The sequence below is a fragment of the Plecotus auritus genome (genome assembly GCF_963455305.1).
Source record: "Plecotus auritus genome assembly, chromosome: 1".
NCBI classification, from domain to species: domain Eukaryota; kingdom Metazoa; phylum Chordata; class Mammalia; order Chiroptera; family Vespertilionidae; genus Plecotus; species Plecotus auritus.
The window spans coordinates 185,469,119-185,487,774 of NC_137770.1; the positions used below are offsets into that span (position 1 = coordinate 185,469,119).

Here is an 18,656-nt window from a genome sequence, read left to right on the forward strand (position 1 = left end):
AAGAGACAGAGAGAAACATGGATGTTAAAGAGGCACATTGACTGGTTGCCGCCCCCACACGCCCGGACCAGGGCCTGGGATGGAATTGAGCCTGTAACTGAGGGGCGTGCCCTTGACCAGAATCAAACTCGGACCCTTCAGTCGCGGGCCTACACTCTATCCACTGAGCCAAACCAGCTGGGGCTCAGCTTTCTTCAGTATCCCTGCGGTCCCAAGTAGACAATATTTATTTGCCTTTACGTGGAACAATAGACAATGTATTTGGACTGTAATGCCTCAGGGATTTACTGAAGCTCACACCTATTTTTCCCAAGCCTTCTATCAAGATCTGAGCACCCTGTAATTTCCACAGGCGTGCTCATTTTCACAGTATGTTATGATCTGTAGCTATGTTCTTCCACTCAGGAAGCCTCTAAATTAGACTTAATATATGGGGGAGAGGGGCAAAAGTAAGTTTACAGTTGCGAGTATGCAAGACAGAGTTTATTCTTGTATTATTATTTATTGTATTATATGAACAACTGTAAACCTACTTTTGAACCACCCTGCATTTACTCCAAGAGTTGGCAAAAGTAAGTTCACAAGGCCTCAAAGGAAAAACTTCAATTTTGCAAATAGGTTGTTCATGATTTAGGACATGACATAAGCATTCAGGAGGTTTCACTCTTTCCAAAGTGTATGCAATTAATACAAAATTTTTAAAAATCAACCACAAAACAAAACCTTAGTGGGCTTTTAGGCCAGGCAATATATTGCCAGCTTTGGGTTCTTAACTTTTCCTTTTTATGGACTCACCAAAACCTCCACACCACAGCTCCTACCATGGAGAGATAAGCATTGTGGGAACCATGCCAATGAGAGCACAGAGGCCTTGTTATTCATACATCAGGAAGTTCAAGGCCAAGACACCATGAGCAGCTGCAAGGCCACAGCGATCCCAAGGCACGCTGTGCCCTTCTGTGACCCAAATGATTGATGTCACTGTTTGCCACTAGCCTTCTTTGTCTGTGAAGTAATATACAGGTTACTGACCAGAGAGAGGCTAGAGAGCACAGCAGGGTAGAGAGCGCGGAGAATGTAGCTCCTATGTGTGCAGGAGAGTGAAGAGCTCAGGCGGAGCTGAGAGCTGATACTGCTGATGTAAAGTTAAGAGCTCATAGAGAGCTCAGATATAGCTACCATGTTAACCAGCCAGTGGGCTGGGCAGGGGAAACAGGAGAAGCTGCTGAGCCAGAAAGCTCAGCTGCCTCTATGATGTGAGGTGGTGAGTCTAGAAGGCAGCATGCGGCTGCTCAGATAATAGCTGTGGGTACAGAGCCTAATGCTGCTTTATGGGAAAGATGTATCTGTTCACCAGCCGGTGTCCGGCTGCCTGCCTGTATGGACTTTGCAGTAAAGGACTGTGTTGTCTGACAGCTATGTGGCCACTGGTGTCTGCAGTAAAGACTCGTTCTTATACACCCACAACTTCTCATGGCTTCCCCTTCTGCCCTGCCACCGAGAATTGATCTGTGTCTCTGTGAGCAGTGGATAAAGGAGGAACGTGGACTAAGTTCCCAATAATCAGTACAGTGGGCAGGGTTTGAGAAGGACCAGCCTGGTGTAGTCGAATGGAAGAATTGAGAAGAATACATGAACTCAAGCAAATCAGACCAGCAGAGCCGTGCAGAGCTCCAGCTGGCTCTGACAAGCATGAACAAGCATTTGATGACCTTAAAGCAGTCCTCCCAAACCCACCAGCATTAGGCCTACCCAACTATGACCTTATTCCTCTATGACAGGAAGAATCAGGCTTTAGGAATTTTAACTCAAGACCAAGGTGAAAGAATGAGACCTATTGTATATTATAGTGTTACCCGTGGCATTGTCTTCTATGTAAATGTGCCAATGAATCCATGTTTAGCAAACAATAAAAAAAAGTTAGACTCACTAGCTAGAGTTTACCCAAATTGCTTTAAGGAGGTCGCAGTTGTGGTTACATTAGTACAGCCCTCAGCATATCTGATCTCAGGAAATTATGTTTATCTTCAAACACCTTATGCTGTTCAGAGTCTTCTAAACTCAGCCCCAACTCAACATCTTTCCTTAAGTAAACTCTTCTCTTTACTTATGATCTACTTTTATCTCCATCTAACATACATCTTAAACACAACTTTAATCCTGATACTTTCTTCCCTTTATCAAGTAAGAGAGAAGAATGGGACTATGAGGCAGTTATTTTCCAATTAGTTAACATTGTCTAGATTGAAAGCATATAACCCAGATTTAATTCTATATGTGACAGGTCCTATACCAAAAATAAGCAGGGAAAATATTAAGCTAGTTATGTAGCCACTACTGAATATAAGTTTATTGAACGCAGATCTCTCCTACAATGTGATTTAGCACAACAGGAATTACTTGCCTTGACCAGAGCTTGCATAATCGTTCAAGAAAAATCCGTTAATGTTCACGGTTAGTCGCTATGCCTTTGGCATGGTAGGAAGTTTTAGAATGTTAGGAAAATAAAGAGGTTTTCTAAATTCAAGCAGCACAGGTAAAAGTAGAACTTCTCTCTGCCATTTTACTTCCATCCAAAATTTAATATAACTAAGATGGGGCTTGCCTTAAAGGAACTAGGTCCAGGTATCAAGGAAATGTGCTGACAGATTTTCATGCCAAATCTATTGCATTCCCAGGCTGGTGAAATCCACCGCATAGTTCAAAAGCCCATTAATTTTCTAAGTCAGCTTCTCACATTACAGGTCATCATTTCACAACAAACTACTTCTCCTCCAGGGGAACAGCAATAATGGAAAGCAAAGGACTGTAAATGCAATGAGGCCTCCAAGCTCTGGAGAATCAGGAAGACCACCTGGTTATCCCAGAATCCCTCAAGGTGCTTCTACTCCATGCCTTACATCCCATGACACACCAAAGAACAGAAAAAATGATGCAAATTAAGGGATCATATTGGTGGGAAAATTGCCATAAGGCTGAAACTAAAATATTTAATTGTCAAACTCATAATCCTGATAAACCATTCACAATTCAGGGGGAATAACTTCACCCCTGAAGAAACGATTTAAACATTTGCAAGTGGATGCCGTTTAATCGCTCTGGTACAAGGTTATCAATATGTACTAGTTACTGTTTGCTCATTTTCTGGATGGGTTGAGATTTTCCCCTCTAGAAATACTGATGCCTTTTTTGTTACAAAAAAAAACAAAAACACACACACAAAAAAAAAAAAAAAAAACAAGAAACACAAGTAAGAAAAATCTTTTAGAACATGTTATCTCAACTTGAGAACCTATTTCCCTGGACAAATTGCGCAGGCCCTCGATACATTTCTCCAATGACATTGCCATTGGCCAAACCATCTTCAACCATCAGAAAAAAGTTGAAAGAACCAAAGGCATGCTCAAACTTGAACTATCAAAGTTTTCAGAATCCACAGAACTCCCTTTGCCTACAAATCTACCTTTAGCCCTATTTACTCTCGGGAGCACACCAAATGGAAATCACAAATTAACTCCTTATGAAATTTTCACAGGGATACTCACGTCCCTTCTGGTCAGACCTCATATTGACATTTCTCTCATTTATCCTGAAATGATACAATATTGCAAAATCTCTAATGTATTTCACCACCATATATTTCCAATAGGTTGAAGAAGCCTTTCCAAACTCATATTCCATTAACTTTCCTCCTTGAAATCTGAACTCGAGTTGGAAGAGACAGAAAAATATAATCTGCCTTTGTATCTCGGGAAGGAACCCTATTAACTGCTCTTCACCATCAACACAGTAGTCAAGCTGCAGGGCCTGGGACCCTGGCTCCACATCTCAAATGAAGAGGGCCCGGCCTGATTTCTGGACTTGCACTCCCACCACCAGTCTTTAGCTCAAGGAGACTATTTCCACCCGTGATGCCAAATCATAATTTCATACTTTAACCCAAAATTTGATAACCTTCCTTTTTCTCCTTCTTACCTTTACATCGACACTGGCCTGGAAAGATAGTGCTGTCATCCATACCTCTCCCAGGACGCTGCTAATGCGGATATCCTTTCAGTCTGCAGGATTTGCCCTCAAAAACTGATCAGTCCATGATGCTAATTACACCCTGGTCCTCCCGGTGACCAGCTTCTCTTCCATTCTCAATGTCACCATAAGCTATAATCACCTCCCCTTAGAAGTCACTTACAAAGTCCGAGTTTTACAGTCAGAATATCCTGTGCCTTGCTTTAACCTCTCTCGTCATAACGACGAGTTCAGAGAGACAGGAATGCCTTTAAGAACATTCTCACCAACATGTTCTTATGATTTTCCAAATACAAACTGCCCCTGGCCTAGAACTGCACTTTTTTTTTCCCTACAAGCACCTGCTTCTGCAAAGAGCTTTGTACTTTTATTTTAGAATAGAAAATTATCTTCCCAAAGGTGATGAAACCTAACTGAGCCATGCTCAATTGGGCAAATGAAAAATTTCCAGGCAAGGAAACCCATTAAGTTGTACAGTTTGTCATTTCACAAGTCTATTTTAAACTTCCTGGCATTCATTATTTTTAATAAAACTCTAATCCAGATTCACCTTTTAATATTATAGAAAATATTAGTAAAATGAAGTGAAAAATACAATACCTTGAGACAAATGTCACTAAAACATATAATACTAACACTTCTCTTACCATAAAAGTGCATAATATTCTAGGACTTGCCCAAACAGCGAGGACAAACACCCACTATTTCTGTCATTTTAGCTAGAAGAACACAGAGAGGACTACAAAGAAGTATTAAAGCTCAATTAATGAAAATAAATGGTTCTCCATGACAACTCTGTAGAAATAACAATAATTTGAAAAATACAATTATCTTTTATGATTCATCACTCTGGGAATGTTGTAAATTAAGAAAACCAGTTACGCCCTTACCGGTTTGGCTCAGTGGATAGAGCGTTGGCCTGCGGACTGAAAGGTCCCAGGTTCGATTCCAGTCATGGGCACGTAACTTGGTTGCGGGCACATCCCCAGTAGGAGGTGTGCAGGAGGCAGCTGATCAATGTTTCTCTCTCATCGATGTTTCTAACTCTCTATCCCTCTCCCTTCCTCTCTGTAAAAGATCAATAAAATACATCTTTAAAAAAAAAAAAAAGGAAGAAAACCAGTTACAATTAGATCATCTTGGGCATTAAAATATAATGCACTCAATGTATTGTTAAATTGGAATAAAACTTCAATATTGAATATTTACTTTTTTAATACATTTTTATTGATTTGAGAGAGGGAGAGATAGAAACATCAATGATGAGAGAGAATCATTGATCAGCTACTTCCTGCACGCCCCCTACTGGGGATTAAGCCCGCAAGCCAGGCATGTACCCCTGACTGGAATTAAACCCAGGACCCTTCCGAATGCAGGCCAATGCTCTTTCCACTGTGCAAAACCAGCTAGGTTGAATATTTACTTTTTAATAATTAAATTTTAGAAGAAAAGTGTCTAACTTTGTTTCCTCAAAATTTTTCAAGTTATTTTATTTTGTGTGAAAGTAGTACTTGAAATTAAATACAATATACAAACATAATTTCATATCATTATGGCCGTGTTGGGAAGTTTTCTTTTTTAAATAATATATTTCTATCCTGAAATTACAAACATTATTATTATAAAGGCACATGTGTTCATTGCAAAATGTGAGAAAAACAGATAAGCAGAAATAAGGATATAAAATGCCATATTCCTAACAAGCAGAGGTGATCCCATCAACTTTTGAGTATTCATTTTCACATTTTCTTCCTTAACAAAATGAGACCATATACTGCATTCATTTTGTGTGTGTGTGTGTGTGTGTGTGTGTTTTAAGTTACTATACTTGTTGCCTTTTCTCCCAGGCAATGACTTCTATCTTTCCATGTCAATATATTTTCATGCTATCTAATAACTGTCCTTATTCAAATTTCCTTAAATATCCTTTAAACAATGGGATTACTAAACTGCCCAATCCAAGATTTAGTTCTGTACATGCATTTAAATGCCATATAAATCTTGCTTCTAATTTAAAATAAAAAAAAAGAAAAAGAAAAAATAGCCTTTCTTTTCACTGGGAAAATTCTAAGCAAGTCAAAAAATAGAAAAACTGGTACCTACACAGCCGTCACTTAAACTCAGTAACTTAGAGTTGCCATAATTGTCTTTTTTTGTTTCTCCCCCCTCCCCCCCACCCATGCACAATTATATATACAGATTGCACTTGTCATTATGTTTTTTAAGTCTCTTTAATAATAACCTCCCAATTTTTTAATGACACTTTCTTTTTTAAAGGTACATGTCAGTGGTCTTAGAATACTGCTCATTTGGGACTTGCCTGATTGTTGACTGTGGTATTGTTTTATGTATCCACCTACCTCCTGTGTTTACTGTATACTGAAAGTTAGAACTGTAAGACTGAATTATTTCAGGCTAGATTTTTCTGACTATTGTTTTATACTCTTTCAGTGAGAGGAGATAAATATATATTCTATAGTAAATTATTATTTCATATTGATAGTTTCTATTTGAATATATTACAGGGTTTTTTCGCTTTTTAATTTTCAGACTTTATATCTCTTTTCTCTTATCCTGTACTAGTAAAGTTCAATTGAATTATTAGTTTAGTTTTATGCCATAATTATTAATTGAATATTACATCCTATCTAATAAAAGAGTAATATGCAAATTGACCGTACCTCCAATACACCCACAAGCCATGCCCACCAGCCAATCAGGAGCGAATATGAAAATAAACCCAACCAAGATGGCTGTGGCCACAGAGAGTAGGAGGGAGGCTTGGGTTTCCCTGACAATGGAGGAAGCCAAGCTTTCTACACAGCCTGGTGGACCCAATTCTCCACTCAATGCTACAAAGTTTCAATTATAGAAGATAAATAAAGCCCAACAGAAATGGCTGCAGCCACAGAGCTGGAGAGAGCAGGAGGCTAGGGTTGCCCGCGGCGATGGAGGAAGCCAAGCTTTCCACACACCCTGGCCTGCCTTGGTCTCCACTTAAGGCTACAAAGTTTCAATTATAGAAGATACATGAATCCCAACAGAAATGGCTGCCACCACTGAGCGAGCAGGAGGCTTGGCTCCACTCCAGGCTACAAAGTTTCAATTGTAGAAGTTAAATAAATCCCAGATCCCAGGGCCTCCACTTGGGTCGCCAGGGGGCGTGGCCGGCCTGCAAACCACCACAGGCCCCTCGCTCAGGCCGCCCCACACCCCAAGGGAACCCCCACCCTGATCCGGGACACCCTTCAGGGCAAACCAGCTGGCCCCCACCTGTGCACCAGGCCTCTATCCTATCTAATAAAAGAGTAATATGCAGATTGACCATCACTCCAACACACAAGATGGCTGCCCCCATGTGGTGAAAGATCTTGCCCCCATGTGGACACAAGATGGCCACCACAAGATGGCCAGCAGGGGAGGGCAGTTGGGAGGGACCAGGCCTGCAAGGGAGGGCAGTTGGGGGTGATCAAGCCTGCAGGGGAGGGCAGTTAGGGGCAAACAGGCTGGCAGGGGAGCAGTTAGGCATCAATCAGGCTGGCAGGGGAGTGGTTAGGGGGTGATCAGGCTGGCAGGCAAAAGCGGTTAGGGGCAATCAGGAAGGCAGGCAGGTGAGCAGTTGGAAGCCAGCAGTCCTGGATTGTGCGAGGGATGTCCGACTGTCCGTTTAGTCCTGATCGCAGTAGAATCGGGCCTAAACGGACAGTCGGACATCCCTCGATGGGGTCCCAGATTGGAGAGGGTGCAGGCTGGCCTGAGGGACACCCCCCCTGCACAAATTTTGTGCACCGGGCCTCTAGTCATATATAAATAGCTTCAAAATTATTATTATAGTAGCAATATAATTTTACTACTGAGTCAAGTTTTAGATTTTTTTGCAGTTTTTTTTTTGTCCTTAAATTGGAGCCAAATAAATGTACAACCAAAGAAAGGTTTCCAAATCATTTTTAAAATGTTTTCCCCCTGTACTTATGATACCAATTTGATGTACAATTAAGTTTATTTCAAATGGATTTTAACCTTTAGTTTTCTTTTTCTCATAAAAATGATATTAAAATACATACTCAAGAAATTTCAATTTATTGTCATCTTCTCTGCACTATTCTATACTTCTTTCTTGCTTTCTCTATGGGTAAACTTTTTTGTTATTCTGTTTTTATTCTGTTGTCTGCACATATACAAAGTATTATGAAAATGAAAACAATGTAACTGCTTCACACCCTGATTGTTTTACTTACTAATGCAGTCTAGAGATCACTCCATATCTGAGCATTCCCCACCCCTTTTGGAAAGTTTACATTTTGTGAATAGGAGCCATTATCAAACAGCCTGGACATTTGTGGTGTTTTTCATTTGTAGCTGTTACAAATAATGCCCATTAAGGAAAATCTTTATGGAGAGGCTATTATTTTGTATGAATGTGCATGTTCAGGATAGATTTGTAGAGACAGCATTACTTGGTGGAGGGGGAAAAAACATACAAATTTGTCAGATTTTTCAAAACTCCCCTTTAAAAGGGATTGTGCTATATGATAATGCTGCTCTTTCAAAGAAAAAAAAAGAATGTAAAAATGTTTAAATGTTTGAATAATATGCAGTCATTTAAACTATGAAATTAAAATGTTCTTATTAATACATAGTATAATAATCATTATATATGAAATGCCAAAAATATATGTAGATACATATGTTTGTGTACATCCTATATAATAAAAGCCTAATATGCTAAGTGTCCAATCATCTGGTCATCCATTCAACCAACAAAGCGTAATATGCTAATGATATGCTAAGGCCACTCAACCAATTGTTATGACATGCACTGACCACCAGGGGGCAGAAAGTTGATCGGTTGACTAGTTGCTATGATGTGCACTGACCACCAGGGGGCAGACGCTCCGCCCAGTAGGTTAGCTTGCTGCTGGGGTCTGGCTAATCAGGACTGAGTGAGATAAGCCAGACAAGTCCACAGTCCCTTCCCGGCTGGCCAACCTCCCACGTCACTCTCCAGCCCCGATCGTGCACTGGTGGGGCCCCTCAGCATGGCCTGCACCCTCTCGCAACCCAGGACCCCTCAGGGGATGTCAGAGAGCCAGTTTCGGCCTGATGGCAGAACAACTGGTCTCTATGATACACACTGACCACCAGGGGGGAGACAATGCAGGAGTGACCCCCCTGGTGGTCAGTGCGCTCCCACAGGGGGAGCGCTGCTCAGCCAGAAGCCGGGCTCACGGCTGGCGAGCGCATCAGTGGTGGTGGGGAGCGGGCCTAAGCCATCAGTCAGACATCCCCCGAGGGCTCCCAGCCTGTGAGAGGGAGCAGGCCAAGCTAAGGGGCCAACGCCACTCTGTTCCGAGTGCATGAATTTCGTGCACCGAGCCTCTAGTGTAATATAATTATAGATAATGATTCAGTATTTTGTTTAACATACTAAAAAACAATCAAGATGGAAGAAAAGCTTTTAAAAGAGTAGAAGATAATACATATATTCACAATAGGCAAATTATGTCTATTTTATGATTTTTGTTAAATAGATTTTAGTTTCACATTGCTAAAGGCCTAGAGTGACTGATTACAGATATTCCCTCAAAGAAGAAAAGTTAATTCTTTCACATTCAATTAGAATCTGTAACAACTTTCCCATAAATTAAAAAAAAAAGACTTTTAAATAACATTTTTGGAACAATACTAAGTGTTTCTTAAAATTTGTAAAGCTAAGAAAACACTATATTTCCAGTTCGACATTAGTCTTTTCTTAGGCTTAAGAAAAAACAAACAATTAATTTCCTTTAATTTGATGGATTAAATCTAAATCTATAAATTCATTTATAAGCACAAAACCCTTAAAATAATGACACATCTAAAGTAATTCTAATATAAAGTTATTCTTAATTTTTATGTATTCTGAATTGCAATTTATACTCTCTTTAGAGTAATTATACTTTAGAAACCTCAAGTACTAATTATCATTTTAATAATGGAGGGTCACACAGTATCATTTCCAGTTTCTTACTTATAGAGTACAAGGTCAATGCGACCTGCCGTTCTCTTTAGAAACTTTCTGAAATGCAATATTATGCAAATTTCCATTCCATCACCTGTTTGTTCTTAGGGTTGCCTAAGGAGGAAAGTATAAGGCCAAAAATGGTAAAGAATTATAAATTTAGTAGATCACCTAGAAACCAGATGAGCTGAGCCCCCAAATGGTGCCAGCACTGAGGGATAGGAAGTCAAAGTTTTAAAGGACTCTGTGCGGGCTTTTTTTTTTTTTTTGGCAGAGAATTCTCCCAACAGATCCAGAGGGCAAAGATACTGGTCTTAGCAAATGGAATGTGGTCGAAGTGAAAGGGAATGTCACTTATGAAGGATGGGGAAGGGCATATCGATTTGATTATTTGATCAGACCTAATATATGGTATGAAGTCAAACATTTATAAAACTTTTTTCTCCCTTTAGCGCTTTACACTCACTTATTTGAAAATACTTTATCTCTTCATTTTAAAATACTTGTTAGAGAACAAAAGGTATCACTTGTGCCCATCATGACCAAACCTAGATTTAATACCTTGCCTAGTTTCTGTTTCAACCTCCAGAAACGTAATCTTAACCAGTTTGGAATTTCCTGGTCAATACCAATGAGTTAACCTGCCATGGGGCCTTCTCCATGCCCCTTAGAAAGAAGAAGCAATCTGCATGATAAGATCCCTTGTTGTTCCCTTTCTCCCAAAAGATGGTGCCCTGATCTAAAGGTAATAATTTAAAAACCCTTCCATATGTCCTACCCCTTGGACTGCCTTTCTATTTGTTAGATAGAATGATGCAAGATTCATGTATTGCTTAATAAAGCCAATTAGATCTTCAAATTTACTTGGTTGAATTTGTTTATCATCACACTAATAATCTAATATTTTAATGTCTTCCCCTCCTAAAATCATTAACAGTTCTTTTACTCGCAGAAGATATATGCTAGTGAAGAGGAATAGAAGTTGCCACCCTAAAATATGCCTCTTTGACATGTAAATTATCTAGAAATGGCTATTTTCAAGAAACTGCAGATAAAGGATAAGCTCTAAAAAGTAAAAGTTACCTTCTGTAGGAGACATTTACATTTATAAGGGAAAACTCTATTTTTAAGGGTGTCACCCTTTTAGTACCAGAAAGAGTAGATAACTAATGTCTAGAAACTCTTATCAATAGAGAAGGCACCCACTTAAATCTGTGTTATTACTATAACCTCGTTTATCATGTGTTTCCTGGTAAACTCCATACTGGTGTCCTCTCTCCCCCACAACATCTTTCTTTTGTCTTTAGTTGGAGATGTTATTTAAGGTGGTGGCTTGGGCCATTTGGGGAGTTACTCAGTTTTCCTGAGTATCTCCCATGTGTATACATGTTACTAAATTTCTGTTTTTCTCCCATTAATGTTAATCATTCACTTATTATGCGGGGAGGGAAGATCTCAGTCAAGAACCTAGAAGGTAGAGATAAAGTTATTTTTCCTTCCCTACATAATTTAAGCTATACAAAATATTTTGTATTTGTTCTTTTATTGTTTCATTTTAATGAATACTTTTTATAATCATAACAGCTTTTATAGTCAATACCTAGCCTTGCTTTCCTCCCCATAAAGATTTTAAACACAAATTCTCTTAACAAAAGAATTATCAGTTACTTAATTGTTTGTAGTCAAAGCTGAATTAAAGACTTGGAGACATTCCAGGAATGATCTGGCTCCTAGATAAAGATTCAGGATTTTACAAAGAAGTATTCAGTGCAATACTGTAAAAGCAACTGAATGTAGATGCTTAGGTTTTAAAATTACTGGTTGTATATGCTGATCTGCATTGAATGTTTTGTTCTGAAAGGCACACGGAGTCATTTCAAAATGTGTTAGATACGATAATATAAAAGAAAATGTAGGACAGCAATATGCACTTCTGTAGATTTTGTTGTAAATACGGTAAAATAATACATAGTAATTTGTCATAGATTTTTAGTATCATAGTAGTAACATTACAGCCTTGTAGTTAATGTATTTATTTTTCACCAAGTAATTATTGAATGCTTTCTATATTCATTTACTGGCACACCTCTGATAAATGGGATGTGCTAATATACAATGAAGTTTAATGTGGATAAAAAGGGACCACATATTAAACCTGACAAGCTCAGGTGAGGCCTGCACGGTGGCCTTACAAACTCAGAGACCTAAAGTAACCACACAGAATGGTCTGAAATTAAAACTTTCTAACTAAAAGCAGTTCATGGCCTGTAGTTATGTCCAAGGTGAGTATTTTTCCCTAACAAAGGACATCTTTACCTTAACTGTCATCTTTTGAATAGAGGATAACACACCTGATAACATGCTTTTGGAATAACAAAATCATTTTCTTTTTTGGACCTCTCAATGCACAAACACCTCACCAGACTGGGAGCCCACAAATCCCTTCATTATCATTGTTAATTGTTGACTGTTAACTAACCTGTACCCACCTATGTAAAAGAAGAATGTATCTATCGGTTTACTTTATATCCAATCCCAGAGATTTCCCCACTTTGCTTTCTCCTACCTTCCAAATCTACCACCAATGTATTTCATGTAACCTGAAACTCACTTATGCCTCCTCTTTTAATTGTAATGTATAAAATAAGGTGCAAACCTGCCATTTTCCAGAGCATTTTCTCAGTCCACTGAGGTTTTGCTTCCCTGCAACTGTCTTCAGTTTGGCTCAAATAAACTCCTAACAATCCTTACAGGTTTGGACTTTCTTACACTGACATTAACTTTACATTTGAAGTATATAAATTTGACTCTAGAAGAGTGGCACAGAGAGAGAGAAGGGAGTAGAGAGGGTGCATGCAAAAAAGAGGAAAAGCAAATGTAATTGACAAAGCTTAGGTGAGTCTCATACCGACTGAAGGTGTTCATGAAGCACACATCACAAAAGGATTTCTGACTAACTGTGATTTTCATCTCACCTCCTCCATGTATCACATCTCCCATCTCACTCTCCAACCTGCCTAGATGACCTTGTTTAAAATTTCTGATCATAACCCTCACCCCCATTCCTACATTCACAATTACCCCTTCCCTATGCTATTTTTTCTTTTCTAAATGCACTTAGCACCTTCTAGCATATTAAATAATGTAATTATATTTTACACTTATTGTTTATTATAAGTCTTCCATCACAAAACGGAAGCTCCATAAGGGCATATTTATTGTTTGATTAAAGGATGTATCCCAAGTATAAAGAAGAAGGCCTGGCTTCCAGGGGTCAGTTAGTAATATTTGTTGAATGAATGCATGTAGAGATTTTAACAATAATGCTCTTAGAACTTCACCACTGGGGAGCTGTGGCTCCTCACAGAATGTTAATAAGCACCTGCAGCAAGTGATCATGTTTCCTGTAATTGTTTTTAATCAATGCTCTTGTCTGAACTTGTGCTTACTGTAATATTAAAACCTGTAGTCCAAAAGAAAGCTTGAAATATAGCATTCGGTTTTTAAGCCTGATTTTTTAATTTGTAAAAATAAACAGGAACATGTGAGATAAATAGATATAAATAAAGCATGTGGGGGCCACACTCATCTCCTAAATGCTGGGCATGTTGATGCATGATTAGAAGTATTGAATTAAAGGAGATGGTAGGAACAAATGGATCCCAGATAGAAACTACAGTTTATTAGCAGGAAGATGAGAGCTTAATTGAGAGTTATTCAATTCTTAGAATTGGGCTTAAGCCATGGGCTGACACAATACATTAGCATAACAAAAATAGCTTTGTACAATAGTTAATAAAACAATTACAGTAAAAAATAATAACTTTTATTACTCACATGGTAAACTATTTTCATATTAGCTAGAACTCCCTGCCTATTACTAACTGTGCCAGGAGCTCTCCAAAATTAAATCTAAGAAAAGTAGTATAGATTGAGACTACACAGATAGCATTGAGCAGTTTTTCAAAATGTGTATTCATAATTTTTTTTCCTAGCACATAGGCAGAAAACTACACTTATAAAGCAAATCCCACCTTTTGGAAAATGTGCTAAAATATTTGAAAAACACAGTGTTTTGAGCACACATTTCCAAATTGATGTATGCTTCATTCGTATGTGGCTGAGACAAAATATGCATGATGTCACAATTCAGTCCATTTTAAATAAGCAAATTAAAACCACTAATGGTATTTAGACTACAGTGATAAATTACATTTGATGATATATCCAATAACTTCAAAAGTCAAAGAAAATATAAATAATGGAAAGTTCAAAACTAGTAAAAACACTTATTAAATATAAGAGCAAAACATTCACTAATGAAAAGAAGAACCTTTTTAAAATGTTAGTACTTTTGCCTAAAAGAGCAACTTAGAAACCCTGTGACTGTTCCACGTTCAAGCACTAATTGAAAAGAACATGTGCACTTAGTCAATTAGCTACATTTAAAAAGGCAATCTTCTTAGAACATCAAAAGAAAGTTGAAAAAACAAAGCTACCTACAAATACGTCAAATTAATAAAAGTTCCTGTATTTTCTCAGTGTCAGAATATAAAATCTTCACTGAGGATTTTGGATATTCATTCTCAGTTATTTTAACCAAAATGTTATTTGCAGTAGTTCAAACTATGTTTACAGACAGCTTATATGCTATGTGGAAGCATCTATTTATACAGTTGATACAATCAGAAGAATCTTCCCCACCTCTTAATGTAATCTTATCATCGCAGCATTGCTAACTTGACTACATCTATTCATCTTCTACCCTGTTTTAATAACACAAGTGGCACCTAAGAAATTATTCTTTGATCTTTCAATAAACTAAGCCTGTGCAGACAGAGGAAGGTGAAAGAGGTTAAATTGGCATTGATTATTTAAGACACATTCATCATTTATTTAGCAATCTCCTTCCTCACATGAACTATTGTGTTTACAGTCTTTGCCAAGGCAATCTGGATTTATTTTTCAATAATTTGTGCCGTGTACATTTCAAATCAGAGCACATTGTACACTAACATTAGTTTTAAGTCTCCTGATGAACCTGGTACAGAATAGAGTAGTTTATTGTGCAAACCTTTAAACTTATTCACTGTAGTGAATTTTTAGAAATTTATTTTAATAATTTTCACTATAATTAAGCTCTAATGGGGATTTTATTACCCATGTTAAGCAAAATGTGTAGCAACAGCTATCTTCCCAAGGAAATTATATTAATGCATACTTGTAATCTCTTTTTTTTTTTTAAAATATATTTTATTGATATTTCACAGAGAGGAAGGGAGAGGGATAGAGAGCCAGAAACATCGATGAGAGAGAAACATCGATCAGCTGCCTCCTGCACACCTCCCACTGAGGACGTGCCCGCAACCAAGGTACATGCCCCTGACCGGAATCGAACCCGGGACCCTTCAGTCCGCAGGCCGACGCTCTATCCACTGAGCCAAACCGGTTTCGGCCATACTTGTAATCTCTTATATTCTGACATTCATATCACTAAAACATGGTTTATAATGATCCATAAAGAAAAATTTGTGGCTAGTGTTTGGCATCTTTAGGAAGGAAGAAGGGAGTATAAGCATCATCAATAACATGCAAGATATTTACAAGATTTCTCATTATTTTTTTCTGACAAATAGTATTGCAAATTAAAAAGAGGTATATTCTATGTGGGTATCTATATATAAAAAAGCCTAAGTGACCATTCCACGGGCCGACAGGTAGCTTTGGTGTGCACTGACCACCAGGAGGCAGGCGCTCAATGCAGGAACTGCCAAGCTGCAGTGACTTGGCAGCTGCGGTTCTCGGGTGACACACCCAGAACCAGAGAGGAGGGAGCCCAATTCTAGGGTGCATTACCCAAGAACTGCCCTCTTGAAATCTGGGACCCCTCGGGGGATGTGGGAGAGCCAGTTTTGGCCCAATCCCTGCAGGCCAGGCCGAGGGACCCCACTGGTGCATGAATCCATGCACTGGGCCTCTGTTATATATCATATTTGTGAAAAATTATGTCAAACTATATTTCCTGAGAAAAATGCAAACAAAATATTATAATTTAAAATATTAATTATTTTATTGCATATAAAATGTGAAAAATTATTTGTAAACAAATATTGAAAAGTATAGAAGATATATTCTAGTCATGGAAAAATTACACTACTAAAGAATCATATATTCCAAATAGTCACACAAGTAACACTTTTAAAATGCTTTACTTATTTCTAATTTATTTCAAATCCTTCCTCCCCAGGGAGAATGCTCTGAAGTTCATTACGACAGTTACCTCAAAAAAAATAAATATATTTTGTAATTAATTTTCTAATTCTGATGATTATATCCTAGAATATATCACCAAGAATTGTTTACATGAAGTCTTTAAAAAAGATTATTAGTCCATGTTAACAACTACCAAAATAATAACAGACACCTGTACACGGGGATCCTTTAGGGACTCACTACCAAGAAATCATTATTCTTTAACATAACCCAGTCCAGTCAGATACATTAAGCTCTCACTGTCAGATATGAAAAAGATAGAAACAATGAGGATTTGACAATGAGGATTTAATAATAAGGATTAACTATGTTAGTGACTTTAATTTTATTTACATGGTTGGAGAACTACATAGCTCTGATATAAAAAATTTATGTGGAAACAAAAAAATGATGAGGCATAGATGGGCCAATACATAAGATGCTGCTAGGAGCTTCAGGTTAGGTAGCACTTCACCTAGTCTCTCCCTGTGCCATTCATTTTTTAGCAACTCTTTCTCACAAGCAGTCCCAAGTGTTACAGATCTCTGACATTCTATACTTTTATTCAGTCATTTAGACACTTAGAATTCAATCTCCCAAATATAATTTCCTTATATTGGGTAAAATGGACTATTTGTCCAAATTCAAAAGTATTCTACTTTTTTTAAAGAACATATTACTTTTAATAAAGACTAAATTTTACCACTACCATGTGGTAGTGAACAAGTGACTTCACTTTTTGAAACTCAGTTAACTTATATGAAAATTCAGGGCTTTGAAATAGGATTATAAGTTAACTTGCTTCTGTGTTGTATGTTTTTGTTATATTGGGATACGATTTTATGGAAACTCTGGATTCATTGTTATTGGATAACTCTCTGGCTTGAAGATTTAAAAATATATATGTTATTATTTGTAAAAATACATACTGGGTTTATATCCTAGGCACAGATATGCAAATACTGTGTATTTAAAATTTTTAAACAGAAAAAAAAAAACTCCTCCAAAAAAGATTAATATTGAAATATGTATGAAAAATCCTCTTTGAACTTAATAAAAATATTTTTCTGAAAATATGAAGCATTAACATCATTGAAACAATACATAACACTGGTATTCAAGAAGTATTATAGTCACAATACTGAAATCTAGAAGATTTAGGTTTCTCAAAAAACATTAAAATAAATGTAAGAAAAGTTCAAAATAAAAGCATAACTTCTAGTGTTTTTTTTTTTAATTAAAAAATACTGCATGTAAATATTGAAAACCAATTTGCACTGGAATTAAAAACTTTGGTTTATTTCCTAATAGAGACAAATAGCTTTATATTAAGTGTTTTAATATACTTTGCAAGGCAACACAAAAGTAATATCTATATTATGTTGTTTAATATAATGAGGACATGCAAATAAACATACATTGTATCATTACATACCTTCTTAAAACAACTTAAAATTATCTCTATTCTATTTATAATTGTCATAAAGTGCTAATAATTCTATAATAAATGTTTTTAACTGGAAGAGAGAGTTCTCACAAATGTTGCCTACAAGATAAATCCTCTATTTTTTCATCAAAATGAAGTTTAAAGTCATGAACTTAGGCAAAATGAAAATTTCTTAGCTGCACTTAAGGAAAAAATAGGTATTTGAATCAAAGTTATCCAAAATCACCCAGTGTTACTTAAAACAATCTTCTATTCAAACACATTTTACAATCTTGTTTTGACAGTTCAACAAGTATTTCATATGAAGAAAAAAAATGCTAACTTTCAATTAATTACTTTCTGTAGCCTGCAATAAAGCCCAAGAGCTAAAATATTTTTATAAATTTCTCTGCTAAGTTGTGTTTCTTTTTATGGTCTAGATTATAAAAATGATGTGCTTAGCTTCGGTGACTGCAAACTTTATTAAACTGTTAATAAATAAATTAGTACTTCCTTAAAAATAAATTGTCCTAGTATTCTATTATGTATCATCTACATGTCTGCAAATTAACTAATTCAAAGGACTGTATTAGAAATGTTGGTTTAAAACTAATAATAAAATATTGGTATGCTAGTCAGTGCCTGTAATTATGTTTTTCAGTTCCAGAGGGTATTTGGGAATTATTTAAGAGTAAAAGATGAATAGTGCATCACTAAATTCTTTTAAATCAATGCATGGGCACAGTAGCAGCAGAGGCAAATAAGCTTGTGGAAGTCTGAATACCAATAAAGAAGACAAAAATGGTTTTACATATAGCTACTTACATCATAGCCTAGAACTTCAGTCTGTGTGGATTTATCTACTCTTGAAGCAAAAGCCTTCTGTAAATGCTTTACTTTATCCTGCAAAATAAAAACAAACAAAACACATTGTTGGCGAGCCTCTAATAA

At 37.0% G+C, this 18,656-nt stretch overlaps 1 protein-coding gene across 2 annotated transcripts in view; it reads right to left on the reverse strand.

Moving 5' to 3' along the window:
- The window catches only part of CCSER1 (coiled-coil serine rich protein 1), a 1,252,026-nt gene that overhangs the window by 547,802 nt on the left and 685,568 nt on the right, over window positions 1-18,656 (reverse strand). For both annotated transcript variants that reach the window (XM_080677357.1, XM_080677358.1), the window contains exon 9: window positions 18,531-18,608. In XM_080677357.1, the coding sequence (XP_080533483.1) occupies window positions 18,531-18,608 (78 nt within the window). The remainder of the gene's footprint in view (window positions 1-18,530; window positions 18,609-18,656) is intronic.